At 43.7% G+C, this 27137-nt stretch overlaps 1 protein-coding gene across 1 annotated transcript; it reads right to left on the bottom strand.

The window, feature by feature from the left end:
• Positions 1–3056: 3056 nt before the first annotated feature.
• sntb2 (syntrophin, beta 2) lies at positions 3057–26848 on the bottom strand. Its single transcript, XM_060928502.1, has 7 exons — positions 26065–26848; positions 9579–9753; positions 9212–9413; positions 8915–9057; positions 8624–8820; positions 8204–8397; positions 3057–6019 (listed from the first exon to the last, which is right to left on the bottom strand). Exons 1-7 carry the CDS (start codon positions 26723–26725, stop codon positions 5927–5929), a joined length of 1665 nt encoding a protein of 554 aa, XP_060784485.1. The 5' UTR covers positions 26726–26848; the 3' UTR covers positions 3057–5926.
• Between the last annotated feature and the right edge of the window lie 289 nt (positions 26849–27137).

The following is a 27137-nucleotide window of genomic DNA, read 5'->3' on the forward strand; positions in this document are numbered from 1 at the left end:
TAAAAAAAGAATAGTTGAGAATATTTGAAATTTCAAGGCAACCGTCTGCATTAAGAATTTTATGTTTTGCCAATGATGTGCCCATGATAATCCAAACTATGATAAAACTGTTATCTTTATTAAGAATTCTTAATTAAGTCAATTTTCAATTCCTCATTCTGCCAACATAGATTTCTCTTTTTGCTGAACAGTGGCATTCACAGTAGTGCAAAAAGGCAATTGAGGTTATCAGACTTTTTTGGGGGGCTTTTTTCACCTTTATTTGGATAGGACAGTGTAGAGACAGGAAATGAGCGGGAGAGAGGGACGGGGAGGGATGGGGAAATGACCTCGGGTTGGAATCGAACCCGGGTCCCCGGTATGGTGCCTTATCCACCTGAGCCACAACGCCATACCCATGATGTAGGTTTTAAAAACTTTATTTCAATATTGAAGTTTTGTAATTGTGTAGAACAATGAAAAAAGGCATGTATAGTTTAATGATAAATTGTCGTGGCTCAGGTGCCATACCATAAATCCGGGGACCTGGGTTCGGTTCCGACCCGAGGTCATTTCCTGATCCCTCCCCGTCTCTCCCGCTCATTTCCTGTCTCTACGCTGTCCTATCCAAATAGAGGTGAAAAAAGCCCCAAAAAAATCTAAAAAAAAAAATTGTGATAACCTCAGTTGCCTTTTTGCACTACTGTGAATGCCACTGTTCAGCAAAAAGAGAAATCTATGTTGGCAGAATGAGGAATTGAAAATTGACTTAATCAAGAATTCTTAATAAAGATAACAGTTTTATCATAGTTTGGATTATCATGGGCACATCGTTGGCAAAACATAAAATTCTTAATGCAGACTGTTGCCTTGAAATTTCAAGTATTCTCAACTATTTTTTTTTACAGTGAGATATTTCATTAATATGAATGCGTCTCGGAAGGACATTTAATCACATGAGCTGGAAATTCGCTGACATTGATGTTACCCATTCATCATCCTGGTGCGGAATGTTCTGGCAGTGCAGCATGAGTTAATAATAATAACTCATTATTTGGGAGACGTGACTATTCCGAGTGCACTGTAAACTAACTCACCTACTGATAAACTCCAACCTAATGTTATTAGTAGTGTGTGTGTTCACTGACAAACAAATGGCTTTTGTGTGAAGTTTGATAGCAGGCTGGCTGGATGTCATTAATACTGGAATAATATTCCTATCGAGGTGGTTATTAATTATTTATTAACTGAGCGCAAAGTAGGGCGGCACGGTGGTGTAGTGGTTAGCGCTGTCGCCTCACAGCAAGAAGGTCCAGGTTCGAGCCCCGGGGCCGGCGAGGGCCTTTCTGTGTGGAGTTTGCATGTTCTCCCCGTGTCCGCGTGGGTTTCCTCCGGGTGCTCCGGTTTCCCCCACAGTCCAAAGACATGCAGGTTAGGTTAACTGGTGACTCTAAATTGAGCGTAGGTGTGAATGTGAGTGTGAATGGTTGTCTGTGTCTATGTGTCAGCCCTGTGATGACCTGGCGACTTGTCCAGGGTGAACCCCGCCTTTCGCCCGTAGTCAGCTGGGATAGGATCCAGCTCGCCTGCGACCCTGTAGAAGGATAAAGCGGCTACAGATAATGAGATGAGATGAGCGCAAAGTCTTTTCGGGAAAATATCAGACCGTAGGGACAGTACGGATTAACAAGGAGTTTATTATATGGCTTTTTTTATTCCTAAGATTAAAATAGACGGTCATTATAATGAGGCGTGACACTGCTTTCAGTCACATCATATTTGTAATGATGTTGAGTGACGCATGCAGAATAAACAGCTAGCGGTTTCAAAACTGAATATTAGCGGTTTGCAGTTTCTGAACGCTCTTCGCTGCTTATTTCTTGAATAACTCGGTGACTCTTGTTTATCTTTTGTGTTTTTTTTATTCTTTTTTGATTTCCAATTAATCTTTTTTCATCATTTTGTTTTTGCTTGTTTTTTGCAACATTGAAAGTGGGCACCCTGGAAAGAAAGTCTGTAATTACCCACGGGCATTATGGGAAAATACTGCCGGCCAAGGAACCAATCAGAGTGCACGATTTTACTGGAAGTAGCTCGTGCCATATAATAAATGGCTGGTAGCATCACGATTAAATTCACCTTTTCCTACAAAACCTCTTGATAATTCAGACGTTTTTAGTAGAAATGCGAACAGTTTGTATTAGTGTATGTGACCAGAAAAGTTCAGATATGTAGGTATATGACAGTAAATTCTGTGGTGAAGTTTGCTGGCTGCATCCGGTCTCTTCCGGCCAAGACTGTCAATCACTTCACTCCCAGGTGTAGCCACGCCTTCTTATGATATAATAGAATAACGTTTTAAAAACAAATTTCTGGGGAAAATAAAAAAGTGCAGATATCCGCATCAGGAACACTATTAGATACTGTAGGTGGAAACACAGTTCCATCCATCCATCTCATCATCTGTAGCCGCTTTATCCTGTTCTTCAAGGTCGCAGGCGAGCTGGATCCTATCCCAGCTGACTACGGGCGAAAGGCGGGGTTCACCCTGGACAAGTCGCCAGGTCATCACAGGGCTGACACATAGACACAGACAACCATTCACACTCACATTCACACCTACGCTCAATTTAGAGTCACCAGTTAACCTAACCTGCATGTCTTTGGACTGTGGGGGAAACCGGAGCACCCGGAGGAAACCCACGCGGACACGGGGAGAACATGCAAACTCCGCACAGAAAGGCCCTCGCCGGCCACGGGGCTCGAACCCGGACCTTCTTGCTGTGAGGCGACAGCGCTAACCACTACACCACCGTGCCGCCCCTGGAAACACAATTTAAATCGAATAAAGCGATTTCGTCATTGAAACAAATGGGGTGGGCGGGGCTAAAGACTGTACTGCAGCCAGCAGGGGCGCTAGAGCTGTGGGGCTTCACTTTTTAGAGTCTTTATGCTATCCAAGTTTTTGACACTCGATGTCACAACTGCAAAGGTGCTGCCCCCTAGAGGTCTTTCATCAAAATTGCCTGAACATAATTTTAGATTGATTTTGAAATAAACTGCCAGACACACAGCAGTGCTGTAAATGTGTAACAGTTGTTTATTTATATGCTGTATTTATTTATTTACATATTATAGAGAGAATTTAACATTGCATATGTTATATCCGTATGAACAGTCGTGCAGCGGCAGTGTGTGCATGTGCTCTGTGTTAATATTCTCTCTCTCTTTTTTCCTTTTATGATTGTGTGAACGCAAAGCTGCCACATGTACAAAACTTTGGTGTGGAAAAAAAGCACAGTTTAAAGAAACTAGTTTACTTTCAAAAACAGACAAGAGAGTTCAAGAGAAATGCTAAAATGACATTAAACTGTTTCAGCAGTGAGTACAAACATTCAGTACATTCATCATTCCAGCCTCACACTGCTCTGTGTGTGTGTGTGTGTGTGTGTGTGTGGGGTGTACATCTCCTTGTATACTGTTAGATTATTTAGCAGGAACACACTCGCATCACATCAGCTCAGTTCAGTGAAGGGGATCACTTTCCCACCACAGGAAGCAGGAGCTATCATGGGTGGAGCTTATCCTACTAAACATCTGATTGGTCAGTTTCATGGAATGATCCTTGTTATAATACCTCGTGAACAAGTTTTACTTTAGAGTCAGTTTTATTTTTTTAATCTACATCATGGTGGAAACAAGGTGAAGTTTTCTCTCAGAGACTGAGTACACACACACACACACACACACACACAACGCACTGGGTGAGGTCTGATATGCTCGCTGTGCTTCAGCTCTGAGGAAACGTCTAAGGCCACTAAAAAGAGCACACACAACCAAGTACACTACTTTATCAGTGATGATCTCTGTGGGCGTCGACTTCCTGATTAACGACAGCAGTGAGGTCACACACTGAATAACCTCGTCAGGTGAGAGGAGCCACATGACCTGCGTGTGTAAGGTTCACAGAATCTTCGAGAAAATGTACCCCACCTCAAAACAAAGGGGGGGGGATTCAGGAGTTAGGGGAATTCAGCTAATATAGTGAGTGTGGTTTGGAACACGCCCATGTCACTGATAACTGACAATCAATAAATGTCCTTTGGAATGTCTAAATATCACAATATTCCCTCTCAGGACACGCCCACGTTTCATAAACAGGGTCCCTTAATCCACAGTCACATACAGAATGTCGGAAAACTGATCCGAGAAACTGGCAGCTTAAGACTAATGAGTCCAGTCTTTCCATGAGGCCTGATGTGGACACTAAAGGATGTTCTTTATTGGATATAAAGCCTGTAGATGATTGAAGTGTGGAATGTTTAATAAAGTTCTAACGCATGCACAGGTTTCACTTTATTCTGCCCAGATTTTTCAGAAATTAGTAAAACTGTTGTTTTATCTCATCCCAGTCAGGGTAGTGCTGGATCCGTAGTCTGTCCTGGGAACACTGGGTGCAGGACGGGAATTGAATACGCATTCGTAGGTTTCTAAACGGGTCTCTCTGAGAGGGAAAAGGGTTACAAGGTTCTACACAGAACCGTATGAGTTCTCCAGAAGAACAGGTGAAGAAGCATTAAAGAGGAGCAGCTGCAGCGTGGACGAAAGACTTTCTCAAAGTGGTTTTTTTTTTGGATGATGATGATGCGTATATGACAACTGGGAACTTGGAATTCTTCATCTTGGAACATTTTTTCTCAGCACCTCCTCCTTCCCACATTAATTTCCAACTTCAGGTGGCTGTAAACAAATGCTCACTGCAAGCGGTCTACAAGAAGTGGAATTAAAACGCTGTTTGGTTGGTGTGTAATTATTTTCAGTGCTAACTTGCTGTTAAAGAGCGCCGAAAATGACCTGAAACAGCAGTTTGATTAAAGAGTCTTAGAGAAAGTGAATTAACTTTTCATCTTCTCAAAGTATTTAACAAATTAATAAAGAATATTAAACAATGAAGCTTAAAAACCTTAAGTCATTGTTATTTCTCCTTCCTCCTCCTTTTCACAATGAGCCCCGCCCTGTTGAAGTGACATCATGGAATCACAACTGGAAAAACCCAGACATTCCGAGTAGGAATTACGAGTTGGATTGATGTTCAAACAGATCTTTCCTACTGGGAAATTCAGAAACTTCCCAGTTAGTTCCCAGTTGGTCCTGAACGCAGCATAAGTGCACTGTGATCTCCAGTAGCTCTCCATCACCATCATTAACGATAAATACTTCTTATTTATTTTACATCAACACTTCAATCAACAACAAGCCGATCCTGATCGCTCGCAATTTAATCAGTGAACGCTTTCATCACGGAATGGTGTTGTTCTTTTGATGTCATTTAAAATGTTCTAATTGTTCCGTAAAGCTCTTTTGATGTTTAAGTGCCGTATAAATAAAACGTTTACAAAAAACACAGCCAACGTCCGCTCCATGTGACCATCAGCAGAGTGAAGCGCCGCTCTGATTGGTCAGTTACTCTCTAACAGCCAATCAGAGGACGTTAGCATTATATCTGTGCAGAAGAGACTCATGTGATAGCTGTTACACACACACACACACACACACACACAGAGCTGTAATCCTGCACTGGAATGCCTTACTGACCAACACACACATTCATAGACAGTAACAGTCCGAGTCATGAACACACACACACACACACACACACAATCATTTTGCATATTTAGTGGTCATCCAATGTTTATCTCTGATGAGACATACAAAGGCACATGTGGTTAACTTGAACCATAAACACACACACACACACACACACACACACACACGGGTTCACATGAATGTAAGAGAATTCACATAATCCGTTATTATGCTCCATTAAGTGAGATAAATGAGTATGTAACAGGAGGAGTATTTATGGAACACTATTCATCCCTCCATCACTTCCCACCACTCTCACTCTCACACTCTCTCTCTCTCTCTCTCACTCTCTCCATCTGTTTCACGTGATCAGGCCCAAGCGTGCGAGTTTGGCTGACAGGAAAGAGTGGAGAACAAACACCACCGGCTTTGGGTTGGAGTGCAGATCAAACACCTGAAAAAACACACACACAGAGCAATACAGAGAACAGACTATTAATGATATGTCTGCAGGAGCAAATCATTCCTGAACTATTCAACATCTGTCTGTATTTAAGTGAAAGTGGAATGAACCATTTGGGGGGGGGGGGTCACAATCAATCAATCTCTGTAGTTATGTGAAGGTGGAACGGACCATTCCTGAACATTTCTTTGGGTTTTGTGTGTGTGTGGGGTGTATATACAGTGAGGCAAAAAAGTATTTAGTCAGTCACCAATTGTGCAAGTTCTCCCACTTAAAAAGATGAGAGAGGCCTGTAATTTTCATCATAGGTACACTTCAACTATGAGAGACAGAATGAGAAAAAAAATCACATTGTCTGATTTTTAAATAATTTATTTGCAAATTATGGTGGAAAATAAGTATTTGGTCAATAACAAAAGTTCATCTCAATACTTTGTTATATACCTTTTGTTGGCAATGACAGAGGTCAAACGGTTTCTGTAAGTCTTCACAAGGTTTTCACACACTGTTGCTGGTATTTTGGCCCATTCCTCCATGCAGATCTCCTCTAGAGCAGTGATGTTTTGGGGCTGTTGCTGGGCAACACGGACTTTCAACTCCCTCCAAAGATTTTCTATGGGGTTGAGATCTGGAGACTGGCTAGGCCACTCCAGGACCTTGAAATGCTTCTTATGAAGCCACTCCTTTGTTGCCCGGGCAGTGTGTTTGGGATCATTGTCATGCTGAAAGACCCAGCCACGTTTCATCTTCAATGCCCTTGCTGATGGAAGGAGGTTTTCACTCAAAATCTCACGATACATGGCCCCATTCATTCTTTCCTTTACACGGATCAGTCGTCCTGGTCCCTTTGCAGAAAAACAGCTCCAAAGCATGATGTTTCCACCCCCGTGCTTCACAGTAGGTATGGTGTTCTTTGGATGCAACTCAGCATTCTTTCTCCTCCAAACACGACAAGTTGAGTTTTTACCAAAAAGTTCTATTTTGGTTTCATCTGACCATATGACATTCTCCCAATCCTCTTCTGGATCATCCAAATGCTCTCTAGCAAACTTCAGATGGGCCTGGACATGTACTGGCTTAAGCAGGGGGACACGTCTGGCACTGCAGGGTTTGAGTCCCTGGCGGCGTAGTGTGTTACTGATGGGAGCCTTTGTTACTTTGGTCCCAGCTCTCTGCAGGTCATTCACTAGGTCCCCCCGTGTGGTTCTGGGATTTTTGCTCACCGTACTTGTGATCATTTTGACCCCACGGGGTGAGATCTTGCGTGGAGCCCCAGATCGAGGGAGATTATCAGTGGTCTTGTATGTCTTCCATTTTCTAATAATTGCTCCCACAGTTGATTTCTTCACACCAAGCTGCTTACCTATTGCAGATTCAGTCTTCCCAGCCTGGTGCAGGTCTACAATTTTGTTTCTGGTGTCCTTTGACAGCTCTTTGGTCTTGGCCATAGTGGAGTTTGGAGTGTGACTGTTTGAGGTTGTGGACAGGTGTCTTTTATACTGATAACGAGTTCAAACAGGTGCCATTAATACAGGTAATGAGTGGAGGACAGAGGAGCCTCTTAAAGAAGAAGTTACAGGTCTGTGAGAGCCAGAAATCTTGCTTGTTTGTAGGTGACCAAATACTTATTTTACTGAGGAATTTACCAATTAATTCATTAAAAATCCTACAATGTGATTTCCTGGATTCTTTCCCCCCATTCTGTCTCTCATAGTTGAAGTGTACCTATGATGAAAATTACAGGCCTCTCATCTTTTTAAGTGGGAGAACTTACACAGTTGGTGGCTGACTAAATACTTTTTTGCCCCACTGTGTATATATATGGGGGGATTCATTCAGATTTATAACCAATGTCTCTATCTCTGTCATACTGGAATGAACCATTCCTGAATACAGAGGGGTGCCGGATTCACCGTCTAGCTACTTATTGAAACTGGAACATGCCATTTCTGAACACAGAGGGGGAATCTGAAGCACAGTTTGTTTATGTGATGCAGGAGTGAACCATTCTTGAACAGTAGGGGGGTATGCTATACCAGCTCACAGTGGGGTCGTACCATTTTCCTCCGTGCCAGTTCACACCTCCACACTTTAACTGTCACATGACCTGCCACAGCAGTGACATCACACACCCTGTTAGCCCCACCAATAACGATAGAGGAGGTGAGGAGTTACCAGTTCTCCCTCGGGCCCTCCGAAGTCCAGGTACAGGAGTCTGACTGCGTCGTCCGCCGAGTTGCGCAGTTTGTTGTAGGGGTAGTGAAGGAGCACAGCGCCACCTACAGGAGCTCCTCCTCCTCCTCGCAGCACAGTGAAGCCTCGCTCATAGTGCAGCACCAAATACACCTCCTCCCTGTTCAACACACACCCTGCATGCACGCGTGCACACACACACACACACACACACACACACACACACACACACACACACACACACACACAATACAGTTACGTCTGTGTGTTTGTATTCAAATTGAAAACACTGTAGAAATAAAAATCAACATGTAAACTGTCTCCCTCCATGTGTCTGTCTCTCTGTGTCGCCACCATCTTTCTCTCTCTCTCTCTCACACACACACACACACACACACACACCTATGGACACCTCTTTGATGAGCTCAGCGGCAGCGTGTGTCCCCTGTACGAGCGCTCGGGTCCATGAGGACAGGTCCCAGTGCGTCTCCACACGGAACACATGAGACTCAACGCCGCGACTAGAACCCGTCCGAGTCATGAAGAGCAGATCAGAACCTAAAGATGGGGAACCACGAGCACTGCCTGAGTGAACGAGTCTACACACAGAGAGAGAGAGAGAGAGAGAGAGAGGTGAACGTTAGTTTTGAAATTTAGACAGCTGTGTGTATGTGTGTGTGTGTGTGTGTGTACCGGGTGGTCAGCAGTGTGTGTGTGGTCAGTGGGGTACTCCAGCTCTCTCGTGTCCACGGTACCGAGTCAAACAGTAGGATTTCTTTCTCTGTCAGCGCCATGACGACCGGCCTGTACTGGTGATGTCCGTTCTCCATAGTTACCTGAACAAATACAGTTCGACATGTGTCAGACAGACAGACAATCAGACAGACAGACAATCAGACAGACACAAAAAGATCTTCAGAGTGATAAAAATACACATGCAGTTTGTACACAGCAGTGTGTGTGTGTGTGTGTGTGTGTGTGTGTGTGTACCTGCTCTGCAAGCCAGCTGATGTGTTTGAGCTGTGTGTGTGTGTTGGAGGCGTTCAGGTAGGCGTTGATGTGTGTGAGTGTGTGTGGCAGCAGCGCGGCGATGTTGGCGTGAATGGCAGTGAACCAGGAGTGTGCAGTGGGCGTGTCCTTACAGCGCAGAACCACCAGGTGCTGACCATCAGGAGAGTGCAGCTCCAACAACCTACACACACACACACACACACACGCATTTAAAAAACAAAAAGCACATTTGAAACTAACTGGCCACTATATTAGGAACACCTGCTCATTCATCCAATTATTCAAATCACCCAAGAACTGTGTGAGGAGTTAAACACTGGTCTCTCTCTCTCTCTCACACACACACCTGTTCTCCAGGTCAGGCATGGTGAGGTTCCTGCAGATGAAGCTCATTTTCAGTGGAATGATCTTCCTGTCTTTGGTCATGTTGTGTTTGGGAGAGTCTTCGCTCCCGTCCCAGCTCAGCTCCGATAAAAGCGACGGCTTCTTAAAGAGAGGAGACACCTCACGGATATACCTTACTGTGGAGAAAACACACACACACAGCAGTTTTTACCACCAGTCCTGCTTCAGTGCAGAAGAAGAAATCAGCCTGGATTCCATTCGCTCTGGAGAGTTGCTTCTGCAGGTCCTTAGAAATCAACGCTACGCTACGTGTGGTGCAGGACCAGCGCGAAGAGCAGAGGGCAGTGTCCACATACTTTTGGCCATACAGTGTCGCACAATGTGACCTCAGATACCCTCAGACTTCCTCATGGTATCATATGATTTCAATTCGTAAAGCATTAATTGGACATTTACCGATACTCAGTCTGACCTGATGTGATCAAGAGGAATTATTATTATTATTATTATTATCAGTTTTAGACAAATGGATTGTGATTTATGATCCAAATCAACGTATCGGTACACCCCTTCACTGTTATCGCATGTATTATTACTGAACGATTTTGCTGTTATTCAGTTCTTCTGTCATGATGTCACATTTCGCTCCTGGTGGGCGTGGTCTCTCACAGGCTGGCTCCACCCCATCCACAGTCTTTGAGAATTTAAGGATGATTAACACAACCATAACCGCACATACAGTGTGCTGATCAGTGGACTGTACAGGAACATTAGGCCTCGAGCAGCTCGTGTTCATGAAGCTCCACCCCAGGATCGGAGCAGGAACGGCTAAACACGCTGCTTTTATCACATTCTACAGAACAGTCCAGATTATTTATACAAAAATAAGAAATTTTCAAAAAAATTGCCTCCTGCACCTTTAATACATTCCCTCACCAAACCTGAATTTAACTCCTGACTAGACCTTCTCACACACACACACACACAGATTTTTTTTCCATAAATGTACTAAAAGCAAATTCAATCACTGTTCAGACTCGCACACTCCAACACACTCCACGGCAGGTCTTTGTGTGTGTGTGAACACACAGATATAGAAGAAACCTTTATTTGTCACATGCACACTTCAAGCACAGTGAGATTCATCCTCTGCATTTAACCCATCTGAAGCAGTGAACACACACACACACACACACACACACGCACCCAGAGCAGTGGGCAGCCACACCAGAGCGCCCGGGGAGCAGTCAGGGGTTCGGTACCTCGCTCAAGGGCCCCTCAGCCCAAGGCCGCCCCACATCAACCTAACTGCATGTCTTTGGACTGTGGGGGAAACCGGAGCACCCGGAGGAAACCCACGCGGACACGGGGAGAACATGCAAACTCCACACAGAAAGGCCCTCGCCGGCCACGGGGCTCGAACCCGGACCTTCTTGCTGTGAGGCGACAGCGCTAACCACTTCACCACCGTGCCGCCCCTGATATGAGGTAATTCCTGGATGCAGAGAAGGATTACATAAACTCCACTGAGTGAAGTACTAATTAAATACTAATTAGTATTTGTGAAACACACGCTATTAAATAACATTTAATAGATAAATGACACAACAGTCAGAGCTTTCAGTGGAACATTCCAGACTGTTCAGAGAGAGAGAGAGAGAGAGAGAGAGAGAGAGAGAGAGAGTCATTAAGGAGCTCATTAGACTTGTCACTCAGTCCTCATTTTAAATCAGGCCATCACACAGGAGAATCAGTGTGTGTGTGTGTGTGTGCCTCAAATAACCTGGACCTGCTTCAAACACTTCAGAGCCCTCCACCTACAGCAGGAAAACAAAAGAAAAAGTTGGCCTCAGAACACACACACACACACACACACACACACACACACCTCTACCCATAATCCCCTGCACTCTGTACCAGATCCATTATGCTGGAACATTCTCCCTCCAAAACCACAGAGTCCCTAATCACTACAGCGTGTGGCTCAGTGAAGGGGGTTAGGGGGCTCTCACACACACACACACACACACACACACACACACACACACACACACACACACACTACTGTCAAAGAAAGCTGGTGGTCATCAGTAGAACACAGATCTTAATAGAAACTTAAAGGTAAAAAATATTATTGAGTTCTAATCCAGATTTCAACACGCCCCCTCGTTCACAACGAGATGGTTGTGTTACTCTGTGTGTGCGTGTGTTAGATCTAGAAGGTTTGATGCAACAGGCTGCAAACATTACTCCAGACTTTAGCATCACACTTTACCCAGAATGCACTGCTGCACTGTGACCCAGCCTCCTGACCAATCAGGGGTGACCATGATATCTTTTTTTTTTTTCTTTTTTTTAAGATTTTCCTTGGGCCCCTCTTCATCCCCATTGGACAGGACAGTGCAGAGACAGGACAGGAAATGAACGGGAGAGAGAGACGGGGAGGGACCGGGAAACGACCCCGGGCCGGAACCGAACCCGGGTCCCCAGACCCACGGCACGGTGCCCCAGCCACCTGAGCCACGACGCCCCTGTGACCATGATATCTTAAAGGTCATCGGCAACGGTCGGAGGTGAAACGTAGAATATCGACTTTATTGTCTAGAAGAACGACCCAAAAAGCGAATTCAATCTTCCTGGTGTCTAATTTTAGCCTGGCAAGCCAGACTAAATGTGAATATTTAGTCTGGTCTCGGTCGTAGACATTTCCGAAGGGTGTGGGTAGGAACAACCCGCTGTCTTTCAAACTGTCTCTGTGCGTATAGGCCAACGCTCTGACCAATCAGCGCAACAGTGACTGTGACGTAGTCAGAGCGACAGAAAGCAGTGGCGGAGCCAGCTGGTAGATCAGACTTTTGCCATAGCCGGTCGGCAAAACAGCGAAAACGTCCTTCTTGAAAAGGAATGAGCGGAGAGCCTCTTCCTGCTCATGTTTCAACGAAAACTCCAAGTCTAATTCTTCTAAAACTGATTCCAAAGCGGAGTCAAACGAGCGCTGTTCACTAGCCGTAGCCATCTTTCCTGTTGTGCTTTCTCCAGTGTCGCGCAGCTTTGTCGTCACTCCTGCAAAAGCCCGCCCAAAGAATCCAAACAAAAACGCTGCGTTGTGATTGGCGGGCACGATTTGATGCCCGGGGTGTGTTGTTGATATGGTCCGAGGCTAGACCCACTCGTAGGCAAAAATATTTGTGGCCGCTAGGCGGGTGGGTCTAGTTTACTAGGCTAGTCTAATTTGCACCCTAAAATTGAATAAAATGGTTAAAATATACTGTTTTGCCCAATTTCCAAAGGTTTGTTTACATCTCACTTATGCGCACTTTCACCGCCAGGGGCCCGTCGTCGTGACGTCATTTAAGCCAAACAGACCAGGAGCAGCTCTGTGTTTACCTGCGAACCGAGCACACGTGTATGGACTTTGGTCGTGAGAGGTTGTGTAAAATGTCTGAAAGCGATTTTGAAGTAGGAACTCTCCACATTAAATATCGAGAGGTGAAACCGTATCTGTATGACCCTATGGCCGTTGCGAAGCAATCGGTGAATGTGGCTCACTGGTTTGACCGTGCGGCCTCGGAATCGGACAGCGACTCGGCCGACTCTGATCGCGGTGACCCCGGACCTCAACAAGACTCGCGCCCAAACGATTTATCCTGGTAGTTATGATAAATTCCTACTTTCGTCGTAATACTAAATAAGAGCCCTTTTGAAGAATAATTAAACCGCCCTCCCTAGTGGATATAGGGAACGATTACTGGACAGCGCGCCGGTAGGCCACATTAGCCTGCCATCCGCGGCATTATGCTATTTATAGCCGACTCTAAGTGAGGAAATATCCCTTTGTCTCATTTCCACAATGATTGTACAGGATCCCTCAGGATTCTTGACTTGTCAATTGCAAGCAAAAGTAAAAATGTTTCCCTCCAATCTTCTCCTTTTTGCTTGAGTGTTGCTGCTCCGTTTCTTCTTTGACTGCTTGAGTTTGTTTCATGCGCACAATCCACTCTCTCCGCCTCGTCTCCTCTTCCGGAAAAAGCCAACCCACTCTCTCTGCCTCTTCTCCTTTTGCGGAAAAAGCCAACCCACTCGCTCCGCCTCTTCTCCTTTTTCGGAAAAAGCCAATCCACTCACTCCACCTCTTCTCCTCTCTCGGAAAAAGGTAAAGATTTCTTCCTGAACCGGTCCCATTGTTACAGTTCACTGCACAACAATAAGGCATGGGGGTTTTTCTTTGGAAATTCCTGAACGCACGTCTGCACTCAAGCTGAACGGTAATGTAAGTAAACGGAAGTGGACTCAACTCAAGCGGTTTGTTTGGCTTAAATGACGTCACGCGCCGAGTGGTCACAAAAATAGCTGAATGGAAATTCGCCACGAGCTGCGCTAGCTTATTCTAATTATTATTTATTAACAATACTTCTTGGGATCAGAAGAAAATTACAGAGGGTTTTTTAACATATAATGTTTCAAATGTGCATAAAATTAAAACTGTTGCCTCTGAGCTTTAAGGTTTCCATGAAAACAACGCGTATGTGAGTGTCATGTGACCTTTATCAGGGATGAGAGTGCATGTTGAGAAAAAAATCTGAAAAGTAGCGTGGGGGGGGGGGGGGGGGGGGGCCTGCAGGTCCCCAGTGGGGTCCAGGGTCAACGTCTCGGTGAGGGACCAGGGGGCGAAGCTGATGGATTTTGGCGATTGAAACACCCAAAACCCATTAATTTTAGCAATGAAATATATGTATTTTTCTCGAAGTTGATATCCCAATTCAACATGCCATCCACTGAAACTTTTGTCTCATGACAAGTGTTCTTTCTTAAATATCATATCCCACCTTGTTTGACTTTTTCAGCATGTTCAGTGCAACCTTTTAGGTTTTGGAACAATAGACCCATAAATCAGGGATGAGAATGAAAAATATTTTAAAAGTCTGAAAAAACCGGGGGGGCAGGGCCCGGGGCGGGGGGGCAGGGCCCGGGGCGGGGGGGCAGGGCCCGGGGCAGGGCCCATGGGGCTAATGATTTTTGGCTATTTTTTTTTTAAACCCCAAAACCATTAATTTTATCAGCAAACATTTGCAATTTATTTGGAAATAAATTCCCCTTCTTGGTGGACTCCCAGGTGAAAATGGTTAATATGGTACAAGAGACTTGTTTTTAATCAATTCACATTTGATGATTTCAAAAAATCAATGCACCTTTTAATATAAACGAGCTCTACAGTATTATATTTCTGCATTTTAGCTATTCATGTCTTTGAATACTCTAATCCTTTACAATGAAGTGCAAACCAGAAAAAAGTTCTATCATATAATTCTCTTAAGCTTTCTTCTGATGTTATCATGGTAGCAGGAGGTTTTGCATATTAAGCAGGCAACATTCAACATCACTCATCACTTCCCTTTCAACTGCTGTGTGTACTAACGAGGTTTTATCTGGACAGGATGTTGTGTGATGTAATACAGATACCATACGGGCAATCTGAAGATCGAGATGGTGATTTTGAATTAAAGAACAGGCATGTACAATGGGCATTACAAATTGGAAATTTTTTTAAAATCAAAAACTATAAGTTCATCTCGGCCTAAAAAATTTGGGCAGACGCTCCTGCGCGGCACATGCCAGCAATTCCGTCCCCCTATGAAATGAGCAATAAGTCGGAGAGTTATACATGCTATCATACTTAAAATTTCATCAGAAATATAGATATGATACTATGATTCTCCCCAACATGCTACATTAGATAAGCTAACCTCATTTATAAAAGATACACACTTATATATGACATGTAATTGATATATATTTTTTGGGGCGCGCTCTCTCTCTCTCTCTCTCTCTCTCTCTGCCATGCCGATCCTGTAGGCTGCACTGACTCAACTGAAAACTCCAGTCCTCGAGAAAAGAGATAAAAGCCCGCCCACACTGAAAGCTGATTGGCTTATTTTGCTGAGTAACCCAATCAAGATGCTCTTTGTCTGGCATGCGCTACATGAACAGGCACACAGGCAGTGTTGCCAGATTGGGTGGTTTTAAGTGCATTTTGCCGGGTTTTGAACATATTTCGGACTGGAAAGCGTCAGCAGTATCTGGCAACACTGCACACAGTCTCCCTCGCGCACCCCCTCGCGCGCGCACATTCTAAGATGCGTGATGCAGACCTTAATGTTGCGCGCGCACGCTCTTGCTCGCTTCAATATGCAGGAGACTCCCGGAACTTCCGGGACACTTGGGATGTCTGCGTTATAAGGTGACCACAGATCGTTAATCATAACCCCCCCCCCACAAAAAAAAAAATTCTCAACGGATTTACATCGATCTCAAAAACGATCATTTTGGTCTGGAAAAGTCGGAAATCTGCCAATCGGTGGAAAATTCTCATCCCTGCTTTATGGAGTTTGACAACACAACAGTGGGAACAAGGGTGGGGAGGAAGGAAGGAATGAACACACACGCGCGCACACACACACACAAACACACACACACACTTTAGAAATAAACTTTTGATTGTAAAAGTTTTCTGGGTAGAGCGTTATTATCATCCTGTAATGATGTTGCAGATCAGGCTGTGATTGGTCAAGAGCTGTATTTATATAGTGACATCACAACTCAAGCTCCTAGGTAGCCCCGCCCACAAATTAAACTTTAATATTTATTTAAAGAATTCTATCTGATATAAATGGGTATATCTTCAGCCTAAACCCCATGTGTTTGTGTAGCGGGGGTGTCCAGGCGCACCCGTCTGTATTTGTGACCCTCCAATACAAAACCAGTCACAAGTCATGATTCTGAGATAAACAGGGAGATGCAATGCGCGAGCTAAAATAGCAGGATTTTAGATTTTGGCGTAATATCAGAGTATAGCAAAAAGAATATGTCTTCATGTCTGGTATTGAAATACAGTGGAGCGTTCAGACTCACTCGATCCAGTATTCATTTTAATGTAATTTAAGGGATTTAACTTTCTTGATGTGATGCATGATCTATAAGAACGCCTCCTTCACATGCACAGTTCACAACACACCGCTCACTTCCTGTGTTCACACAGTAGGAGAAATCGCAAAGCTCTGAAACTTAAATAGTAACACGCCTTTCTTTTTCACGTCCTTTTATTTTTAAATCCAGAATGATGGCTTGTGATGCTGGGAGCCTACAGTGGCTGCACATCACAGACGAGACGAAATTTAATGAAATACACCTCACATCTTTTGTTGTATGGGTTCCCTACAGCTCAATGAGCTCAGGGTTCTTGCAGGATTCAGTAAGTTAAATTTTAGACCTTTTTTAGACTTTTTAAGACCATTATGAAAAATTTTTTAGACCAACACAAAGCATTACAATCTGCCCTACCCCCGCCCTTCCCAAAAAAAGACAATCGAGTTCAATTCTCAAAACAAAGTCATTTGTATTGGTAAACTGACTCTCAGGGATACAAACTGATTGCGTGCTTATTTATGTCATATGGCAACATTAGTACAACATTAGTACATTATGTCACATAGCAACAAAAGTACAAGACAATAGAGTGATAAAGGGCATTCGTGCAGTAAATGCAGTCTGTAGGGGTTTGGTTTTTTCCCCAAACTGCAACAGAACTCATTTAAACTTTTGATTAGTGGTGCTCTGGTAATAAAACAGCGTTATTATATAATGCACTGTTGTCAGATGATGACTTTCTTGATTGCTCATGTGAACCCCATGCTGCAAACCACAGCATCGCAGACCTCCACTTGCTGTAGCAACCATTTCAACCATATTAACAGTAAAAATTAGTGCTGTCAAAAATGTCGCGTTATTAACGCGTTAACTTGACTCAATTTTAACGGCGATAATTTTTTTATCGCGAGATTAACGCTCTGTGACATGATGTAGGTTTTTCATAAGCTTTTGAAACTGCCAGGAACTTGGAACAGAGACTTCGCTTAGAAAAACGATAGCAGCTAGACTGTAATGCCACGCCCCGCACAGCCAGAGTCCTCTGCCCCCCTCCTCCCCCCCAAAGAACCAGCGCGGGCAGGGCGCACTAGTAGAGATGGGATTTATGGCTCTTTGATGGGATCCGCATCTTTGTGATCCGTTCTTTGAAAAGAGCCGTTCAAAAGACTGGCTCATTTGGCTCTTTTTAAATATTTATTCAGTTTTAAGAAGACAGCGTCTAAAGAAGCCAGATCCCTCTGAACTGTAAACTCAATGCTATCCCAGAAATCCTTCCTGTAATATGCAAATTTGGCCGCCTCTGATTGGACAGTGCGACGCATCAACAGGCAGAAAGTGTAAAAGTACAAAATGTGTTAAGTGAGCTGAAACAGTAAAGATCAGATTCAATGCAATATTTATCAACGAACAACTTAAAGTTAATATAATAGTGTACTTTATATTATAATCAAGCATGTCAAGCCTACCGTCACTGTGTAACCTGTCTCTCTGATTAGAGTTGTAGACAAACTCAAGCAGTAGATCACTTCACTCATGGTTCTTTTGCTAGCGCCGGTGCTTGGCTTAGGTTTCAGTTTGCAGTGGCTGTGTCAAGACGTGTTATGCTTTGCAATAAAAAAAACATTGATACAAAGCAAGCCCATTCACTTTTTTATGCTGATAAGAGAATTACAATGGTTTTTCATGTGACAAAAATGTGCGATTAAGTTGCGATTAATCGCGAGTTAACTATGACAGTCGCGACATTAATCGCGATTAAATATTTTAATCGCTTGACAGCACTAGTAAAAATGCATACACATCTTTTAAAACTAATAGTTAAAACATACGTAGTAGCCCCGTAGCACACTTGCTTCCAGTTAAACAGCAAACTCACGCAAGACGGCAGCGATTTACCAATGAAATCAAGTCATACCTTGCGAGAGGTATACAAGGGAGACAGCAGGTTTTTAAGCAGTAGCGGAGCAAACAGGGGCCATTTGAGACAGAGGTGTAAAATCATTGCAAAATATGAATGCAAAATTAATAAATACTAAATAATAAAGCCAGGAAAGACACACCATTGGGGAGAGAATAATATATTTAAAAAAAAAAGAGCACTGTTAGAAAGCTGAATACGCTGACTGGACTCATGCGCTCCATGTCATGGTAACGTTGACGACATGTAATGTGCACGCTAAGATTGTCTACAGTGCAGGGGCTTCAAAGTTTGGGAGAATAGCAGGGTACAAATAATTTACAGCAGGGTGCAAAATGGTAAAATGACATAATGCACGCAAAGTGTGCAGGGATATATATATATATGAGAGAGAGAGAGAGAGAGAGAGAGAGAGATATGCAAGTACGAATTTTTCATGGGGCAGGATGATTTGGAACAGGTCGTCTAAAATTGGGATAACATTTACCCGGGACGGGTATTTGAGGTGGGTCGTCTAGCTTAAGCTTGATTAGCGTTGTTACGCACGCCAGTGTTTCCCACAGAAATTTTGGAGACTATGGGGGCAGCCCATGGGGGGGGGGGGGGGGGGGGTGTTTAAAATTGAGTGATATGTTAAATATTAAGTTATTACTGAAAAACTATTGATTAAAAAAAAAAAAGACACTGAGAAATGGTCCTATAAAAAACAACTTTACCAATATAAAAGATTACCAGGACTACAAAAATGCAGAAAAATAGGCTTTACTTATCCAAATGCACCTGTTGGTTCAAAAGTTAAAGTGCAGAGAACCTCACAGCACAACATGAAGTTACCTTAAAATATAATATAAATGCCTCAGCTTTCATGCAAGAAAAAAAAAACTATTAATACTAGTACTGTGTGCAGGCAGTCTCTCCTGAAGACTAAATTAAACAATAATTATAAACTAATAAAATAAATGGCTCAGGCTTCATAGAAGAAAAAAAAATTTGAACAGAATCTCACAGTATGATGCTGAAGCTGCATAAACAATGGAAAATAAAATACCATTTTGGCAAAAACGTTGGCAGCCATTAATTTCTTGTATTAAGTAAAAAAAAATATGTTGCCAGATACTGCTGACGTTTTACAGCCCAAAATATGTTCAAAACCCGCCAAAATGCACTTGAAACCGCCCAATCTGGCAACACAGGGCAGTAATGGCTGCACTCATGTCGAGGATGTAAACAAAGTTGACGCGGCAACGGACATACATGACATAGTGGATGTAATTTACGTTCACAACTTTTTTTGCCGTCAGAAATATTTCATATTAAATTTTGTGACTCGACTGACAATAGCCGGCAGCATAACAAGCCACAGCCGGCGATTTGCTGCCGGTGACCGGCTACTTTTGAGACCGCTGACAGTGTGAAAGCTCTCCGCGCTAATGTGAGCGGCTATTTAACCCACCGTTCCAGCCCAACACAGCTCCTTTTAGCGATAGTGTGCTTCAGCCTATTGCTCGCAGAACGTTCTCGTTTTTCATACTTACGGCGGTGCTTGAAAGTTTGTGAACCCTTTAGAATTTTCTATATTTCTGCATAAATATGACCTAAAACATCAGATTTTCACATAAGTCCAAAAAGTAGATAAAGAGAACCCAGTTAAACAAATGAGACAAAAATATTATACTTGGTCATTTATTTACTGAGGAAAATGATCCAGTATTACATATCTGTGAGTGGCAAAAGTATGTGAACCTCTTTACTCACTATTATTCGACGCGCTATCCACACTCTTCATCGCACTGCCAACACAACCGCTAACCTTCTCTGACTGCCACAGACTGCATAAACTCGGCGGGAACTTAGAAGGTAGAACTACGGTAGGCGTAGTGGACAAACTGGACCGTTGCATACTTGCCACGATCATCGGTGATTGAAGTTTTTTAGCAGGCAGACAACAACGCAACCGGCACATTTTTTATTAATGTTTTGCAGGCATTTCTAGGAACGGACTGAGCGGATGTAAGAATTTTAGACTTGGATAAATTAAATTTTAGACCTGGGATGAAAATATGTGTGTTTTTTAGACATTTTAAGGCCTAAAATTTAACTTTCTGAATTTTAGACTTTTTTTAGACCCCGCGGGAACCCTGGAACTCCTCTTTTTTCCAGCTGCACATGCCGGATCCGGCCTGATGGAACACCGAGCTATCACCTTTGTATACCCAAAGAAATGATCCAGGTGTCGTCCAGTCATACTTCCCTCACCTGGACTTCCTCTAGCTAGGAAATAAAATCTCTACAGACACAGCTGAGCCTTTGTTCCTGAACTCTACAAGGACATAACGGACCCTAAACCAGATGTGCTGCCTCCAGATGGGTCAGAGAATGAAAAGGTAATGGATGTGGGCGAGGACGTGGGCGAGGCTGCAGAAGAGGGTGTGGTCATGGGTATGGGTTGAAACAGGTGGTCTTTGGTTGTTATTCATGAATTATAGACAACATTATCAAGGAACGTTAGAATTTTGAAACTGTAGAACTGTAGACTGAGGGGAAATACACGGAGGAAAGGAGGGGGAAAATGCTTTTTAAAAATATTTTGTAATGTGTTAATAACATGATCCTGAAAAGGTACAGTGACAAGAAAATTGGTGTGTACATCTGTGAAACCATAATAATTATGTGCTCCAAATTTCATTTTAATATCTTTTTTTTTAATATTCGTTATTAGAGTTTATATCGTAAACTTTACAAGCAGATTTCTCCATTTCCGACTTTTTATCTCAGAGGTCTACTGGTCAGATTTCTTGATCTACGCATCACTGCAAAACTTTTTAATGGCCTTTTATGAAAACCCAGTAGCTCCGTTTTGATAAATTGACCCATGTGACTGGTTATGTAATGAAGGGTCACACACACACATCCACTAATCAGTAATTACCTCATCGTTAGACTCCCGTCGACTGTACCTGTGAAAGTGGGCGGAGCTTCTCTCGAGGATGTGGTATGATAACCCACATGACACTGATGTTAACAGTAAACACTGTCTGGTCTGCCTTTACACTCCATGCTCCGCCCCCAATTGGATACCGTAGCTCTAAATCATACACTACATATGTATATGGATATAAAGTAGTGCACGACACTACACTATTTAGTAAAGGAGCGTGTGAGATTTGGGATGATTCTTTGATGATTATATTTGATCAATCCCTCTTCGGCGCTAATTCTAGCTCCACCCACACGTCTGCTGTAATAATGGGAACCAAATTCAGTACCAGTACTTAGTTACTGTACAAACAGATGTGTTACTGTCAGGGCTTTGAACCAGAATTTTTTTCCTATTGGTTCGTTCCGAACAGAAACGGAATTTTAACGTTTCCGGTTTTGGGTTCCACCATTAAATAGACGTTCCCGAACCGGTTAGAACAAAAAGATTTCGTTCCCGGAACGGTTAATTACGTTCCCTGTCAGCTGTTTAACAAATGGCTATAAAATTATGTCTCTGTCTCATCCAGCTTAAGCCAAATGTAGGCTAATTCTATTACAACCTTCATTAAATAAGACAAGAAATAATTCAAAACAATTATTATTTCAAATGTTGGCGATTTGGATTCTCAGTACGTCTTCCCATCTACACAAACAGAAAAAGTGCCAAAAATGAAAGATAATTCGTTTAGTGTGTTACCAAAGGCTAGTCAGGTCCTATAGAGGGCTACCGCATGACGTCACCGCGCCGCGAGATTTTGTTAGGCGCCATATTGGAAGACCAAGGACACATCTTTGCAAGTACATACATACATAAAACAAACTACACCTGAAATGTAGCCAGGGCCGGTTCTGCCCTAATCTGGACCCGGGTGCAACATCACGCAACCCCCTCCCCCCAAAAAAAAACAAAAAACAAAACACCAGTCTAAATCAGGACAACCATCACATAACTATAACTATAAACATTTTATATCAACTATTTTAACTAAATGGGCTATAATAAATAAGCCTGCAGGCAGCCACGGCGGGCTGCCTCAGAAAACTAACCATTCAATGACACAACTGAAAGCCTGCAGCCACGGCGGGCTGCCTCAGAAAACTAACCATTTGTCCTACCTTAAAACTCGTTTTGCATTTTCTGCCTCCTTTTTTGTATTTTCGACCCTCCGTTTATTTTCTTTCCTTTTCTGAAAACCCGATTTGCGTCCAGACATTTTATTCTGCTACCAACGAACTAACTCGTCAGGTCTCGTCTCTCGAGCCCGTGATGATTCCCGTGGGAAGGGCAACAATTGATACATTTTTACAAACAGCCAATAGGGAGGTTGCAACGTTCAGGCTCTTCTTTGCTCAGACACTCAGTAATGCAATTACTCACTTTATCACGTGGAGACGTGATAGTAGTCCACCTTCCCGCGCTCTCCATTCAGTCAGCGAACATCACACAGGAAGTGAACCCCAGCGGGTCATAGAAACTTGTGCAGGAGAAGAATGACTTTTTTATTTGTAGGCTACGGAAACTTTGAGGAACGAAATAAAAACCGGTATTAACCAGTTACCATTATTTTTAATAAGCGTTTCTGTTCCAGAACATAAAAAATAATAAAGTTTCTGGTTTCGTTTCTGTTCCACGTGAAATAGAAAAAGTTCCCGGTTTTCGTTTTCATTCCTTGAACCGGTTCAAAGCCCTGGTTACTGTACAACAGAACACTGGGACACGTCCTAAACCACACGGTCTTTAGAGGGTTTTTTTTTTTTTACTTCCTGTATTGGTGTTGTCAGGGTGACTCGGCATGTCTGTGGCTGCGTGTTGGTCAGTTCAGATTCCACGGCATGAAAAGAGCTGTTTGTGTCACTGTGTGGAGATTACAACAGAGAATAAACAAAAGGACATGTCTTCAGTGAAGCAGTGACAGAGACAAACTGACGCAGGGCGAGGTTCAAGTACTGATCATACACGATTAGCTTTCCGTGTGTGTGTGTGTTCAGTATAAATCATGTGTATAAATCACAGACATCACTAAACACTCCACGTGTATGAAACACATCTCATTTTAATACACACTGATTGTTTTGATCTTTATTATAAGTGCTTGTTGTAGGGGGTGTGGCCACGCTTGATCATTAGCAGGTCACATGACCAGAACATGTTTGTAGTCTGTACCTGTGCTAGAAACTCAATATCTTAAAACCTGTCGCTTCTCTGACGTCCTTTTAAAAGCTGTCAATAGTTTATAGTTTTAAATTTTGTCTTTGTTTTGGAGACGATGGAAAAGAGAAGAGAAGCGAGTGCTTTCTGGAACCTCATTATACTGAAGAAAAAACCCCCGTTACCTGCCTGTCAATTCAGACCAGATATACACTATATTTATTACACAGCTCATTTGAATACTCTATTCTGATTGGTCAGTTATGGCATTCAAAGTGTAACAGACCGTTGCTATGGACCATGTCATTAGCGGAAGCAAGAAAATCATTTTAAAATCAATAAAATAATTTTTAAATCACTATTTTCTCTCAATTTATTGAATTCTTTAGTTAGTAGCTGTGTAATAACTGGGATAATGTGCAGCGAGCTGATCCTTATTGTGAAACAATCCCCTTCAGGGAGAGCCAAGACTCCGCTACGCATCCTGTTGAGTTTATTTCACAATAACGTCCAGCTCACTATACACCATCCCTTACATTACCTGGAGTTATTTTATTTACAGTAATATATGTGCAAGTTTTATTTCTTTGTTGTTATTATACCATAACTGTGGAATCTGAGGATGATAATTCACCATCTGATTTTCATTTCCTGTGCAGCATGGTGGTGTAGTGGTTAGCGCTGTCGCCTCACAGCAAGAAGGTCCTGGGTTTGAGCCCCGGGGCCGGCGAGGGCCTTTCTGTGTGGAGTTTGCATGTTCTCCCCGTGTCCGCGTGGGTTTCCTCCGGGTGCTCCGGTTTCCCCCACAGTCCAAAGACATGCAGGTTAGGTTAACTGGTGACTCTAAATTGACCGTAGGTGTGAATGTGAGTGTGAATGGTTGTCTGTGTCTATGTGTCAGCCCTGTGATGACCTGGCGACTTGTCCAGGGTGAACCCCGCCTTTCGCCCGTAGTCAGCTGGGATAGGCTCCAGCTCGCCTGCGACCCTGTAGAACAGGATAAAGCGGCTACAGATAATGAGATGAGATTTTCATTTCCTTTAAATCCAATAATTCTGATGTTTTATAAACCTGTTCATGTACAAAAGTGTTATCGAGACCTGAGAATCGAGTCCTGATTATTTCCACACACAGAGTTTGAGCTCTGCGCTAAACTGGTGGCTAAATGCTTCTTTTCCTTGTTAGTGGCATCAGCCTCATCGCTCCTGCGCAGAACTAAAGAAGAGATCAGATATATTTCGAGTAAAGATGGACACTCTGTACCTGCCTGTCAATTTTACAGGCAGGTATTTTCATCAAAACTGTTTCTTTAAAATCTTTTATCGTTCAATTAGAGTGTGTTAAATAAACTCCCTGAAGTCCAATCAGTTTAGAAAACGAGGATTTGGGGAATGGAGTTGTGTGTAAACACTGAGCTTTCTGTCAGTAATGTGGTGTAGTGTCTGTCTAAACATCACAACACACACACTCACTCCTGCTGCACATTTACACACTCCTGCTAATCACACACACTCACTCCTGCTGCACATTTACACACTCCTGCTAATCACACACACACACACACACACACTCCTGCTAATCACACACACACTCCTGCTAATCACACACACACACACTCACTCCTGCTAATCACACACACACACACACACACACTCACTCCTGCTAATCACACACACACACACACACACACACACTCACTCCAGCTGCACATTTACACACTCCTGCTAATCACACACACTCACTCCTGCTGCACATTTACACACTCCTGCTAATCACACACACACACACACACACACACACTCCTGCTAATCACACACACACACTCCTGCTAATCACACACACACACACTCACTCCAGCTGCACATTTACACACTCCTGCTAATCACACACACTAGATTAGTTTGAGTGAAGTCATCACTAAACAGATTTTATTTCAATTCTTATTTCTAATTTGTATACAAATTACACTCTGAGTGAAAATTATACAAAAACGGTCAAGAAAGAACAATTTCTTTCAAATTTTCCTCTAAAATGTTAACTTCAGTAAAAGCACCAGCAGCTGATTATTCTGAAAATGAAGTGTTTGGCGGGATTAAAATATCGCGAGATCATCGCACTCAGGCTGCAGAGTGGTACGGTCCGCTGTAGGGGTGTTTCATTTCAGTTGATTTAGTGTGCTTTTCTGACGCAACGCTTTCAGTGTTTACTATTAACGCTACAGCTAATAATAATGTTTAATAGCCTTAAAATTTAATTATAAATATTTACCAGATTTAGAGAAAAACTTTTGGATTTAGTTCTGCAGGCCGGACCCCCCTCTGATCTGATTCGCTTAGTTTCCTCGTCATTTATTTTCCGGTTCTTTTGGCGCTCGCGTCTCAATCCGCACACTGGGGCACTCAGTAGTGCGCTCAGTAGGGTGAGTGTGGGCTTAGGCTCACTAGGCGGCTCGGATTGGTTTCGCTCTTCAGACGCGGAGGCCCTGACACGATCCCCGCGCTCGCCTGACCATCTTACCCTCCAGCGCCACCTCCTTCCCGGCCTTCTTCAGCGCCTGCACCGCCTGGTCGTGTGTGGCTTCCCGGAGGTCGGTGCCGTTCACGGACAGGATGGCGTCTCCCACCCGCAGAGCGCGGCTCTGGTCCGCCGCCAGGCCGGGGAAGATCTTCGAGATGAGGATGGGCATCCTGTTCTCCCGACCTCCTTTAATACTGATCCCCAGCCCGCCCGACTCCTGTTTCACCACCCGAACTTTCCGGACCGGTTCCGATGGCGATGCAGCGGTATCACCGGGTCTCGAACCGAACCCCGATCCCGGGCTGCCATAGCTCGAAGCAGGACTCCCGAACTCCGGAGAGCTGGTTCCGTTGTCGCGGATGAGCTTGCCGGGGTGGATGTGCTGCTCTCCGGATGTCCCGTTACTTCCGCCCAGTTTGAAATGGTCCTGTTCCCCGGATGTGTTCGGGCTCTGCGCGCGGTTCTGGTTCCCCGAGTCGGTCCCGTTGGCCAGGGCGCTCCGTGTCCCGGGCGCAGGGCTGTGGCGCTCGGTTCCGCTCGGTTCCCCCTCGGCCGTCAAAGTCAAAGTTTCGCGCGTGAGTTCGGCGGTGACCCGAACCCAGCGGTCCCGCAGCAGCAGGTCCAGTTGTCCGTTCCGGTCCGCTCGAGTCCAGATCGCCATGTTTGGGTCACTACTTTTTTAAACTCATAATAATATTCAGAATAAAGTTTTTAAACACTCGGTTTTTTTTTTTTTTTTTTCCCGGAGTGCGCACTGAGTACACTTCAACATGACACGCCCACTCACTGAGAGGGGGAGGAGGGCGCTAAAGCCACGCCCTCTCTGCTCTGCTCTGATTGGTCAGATCCGCTTCATGTCTGAGACTTGACCATCTGTAATCATAACAGTTTTTACTCCAACTAAAATTTCTATGAGAAGAAGAAACCTTTATTTGTCACATGCACACTTCCGGCACAGTGAGAGTCATCCTCTGCATTTAACCCATCTGAAGCAGTGAACACACACACACACACACACACAGAGCAGTGGGCAGCCACACCAGGGGTCAGGTACCTCACTCAAGGGCCCCTCA

Source organism: Neoarius graeffei, chromosome 8 (assembly GCF_027579695.1).
Source record: "Neoarius graeffei isolate fNeoGra1 chromosome 8, fNeoGra1.pri, whole genome shotgun sequence".
NCBI lineage: Eukaryota > Metazoa > Chordata > Actinopteri > Siluriformes > Ariidae > Neoarius > Neoarius graeffei.

Excerpts from the sequence above, each read along its gene's own strand:
- sntb2 (XM_060928502.1), bottom strand. The coding sequence starts at position 26,725 with ATGGCGATCTGGACTCGAGCGGACCGGAACGGACAACTGGACCTGCTG. Across the intron at positions 9,058-9,211 it reads TCAGCTGGCTTGCAGAGCAG|GTAACTATGGAGAACGGACA; the intron begins GTACACACACAC and ends GTATTTGTTCAG. Across the intron at positions 8,398-8,623 it reads CATCAAAGAGGTGTCCATAG|GGTGTGTGTTGAACAGGGAG; the intron begins GTGTGTGTGTGT and ends GCGTGCATGCAG.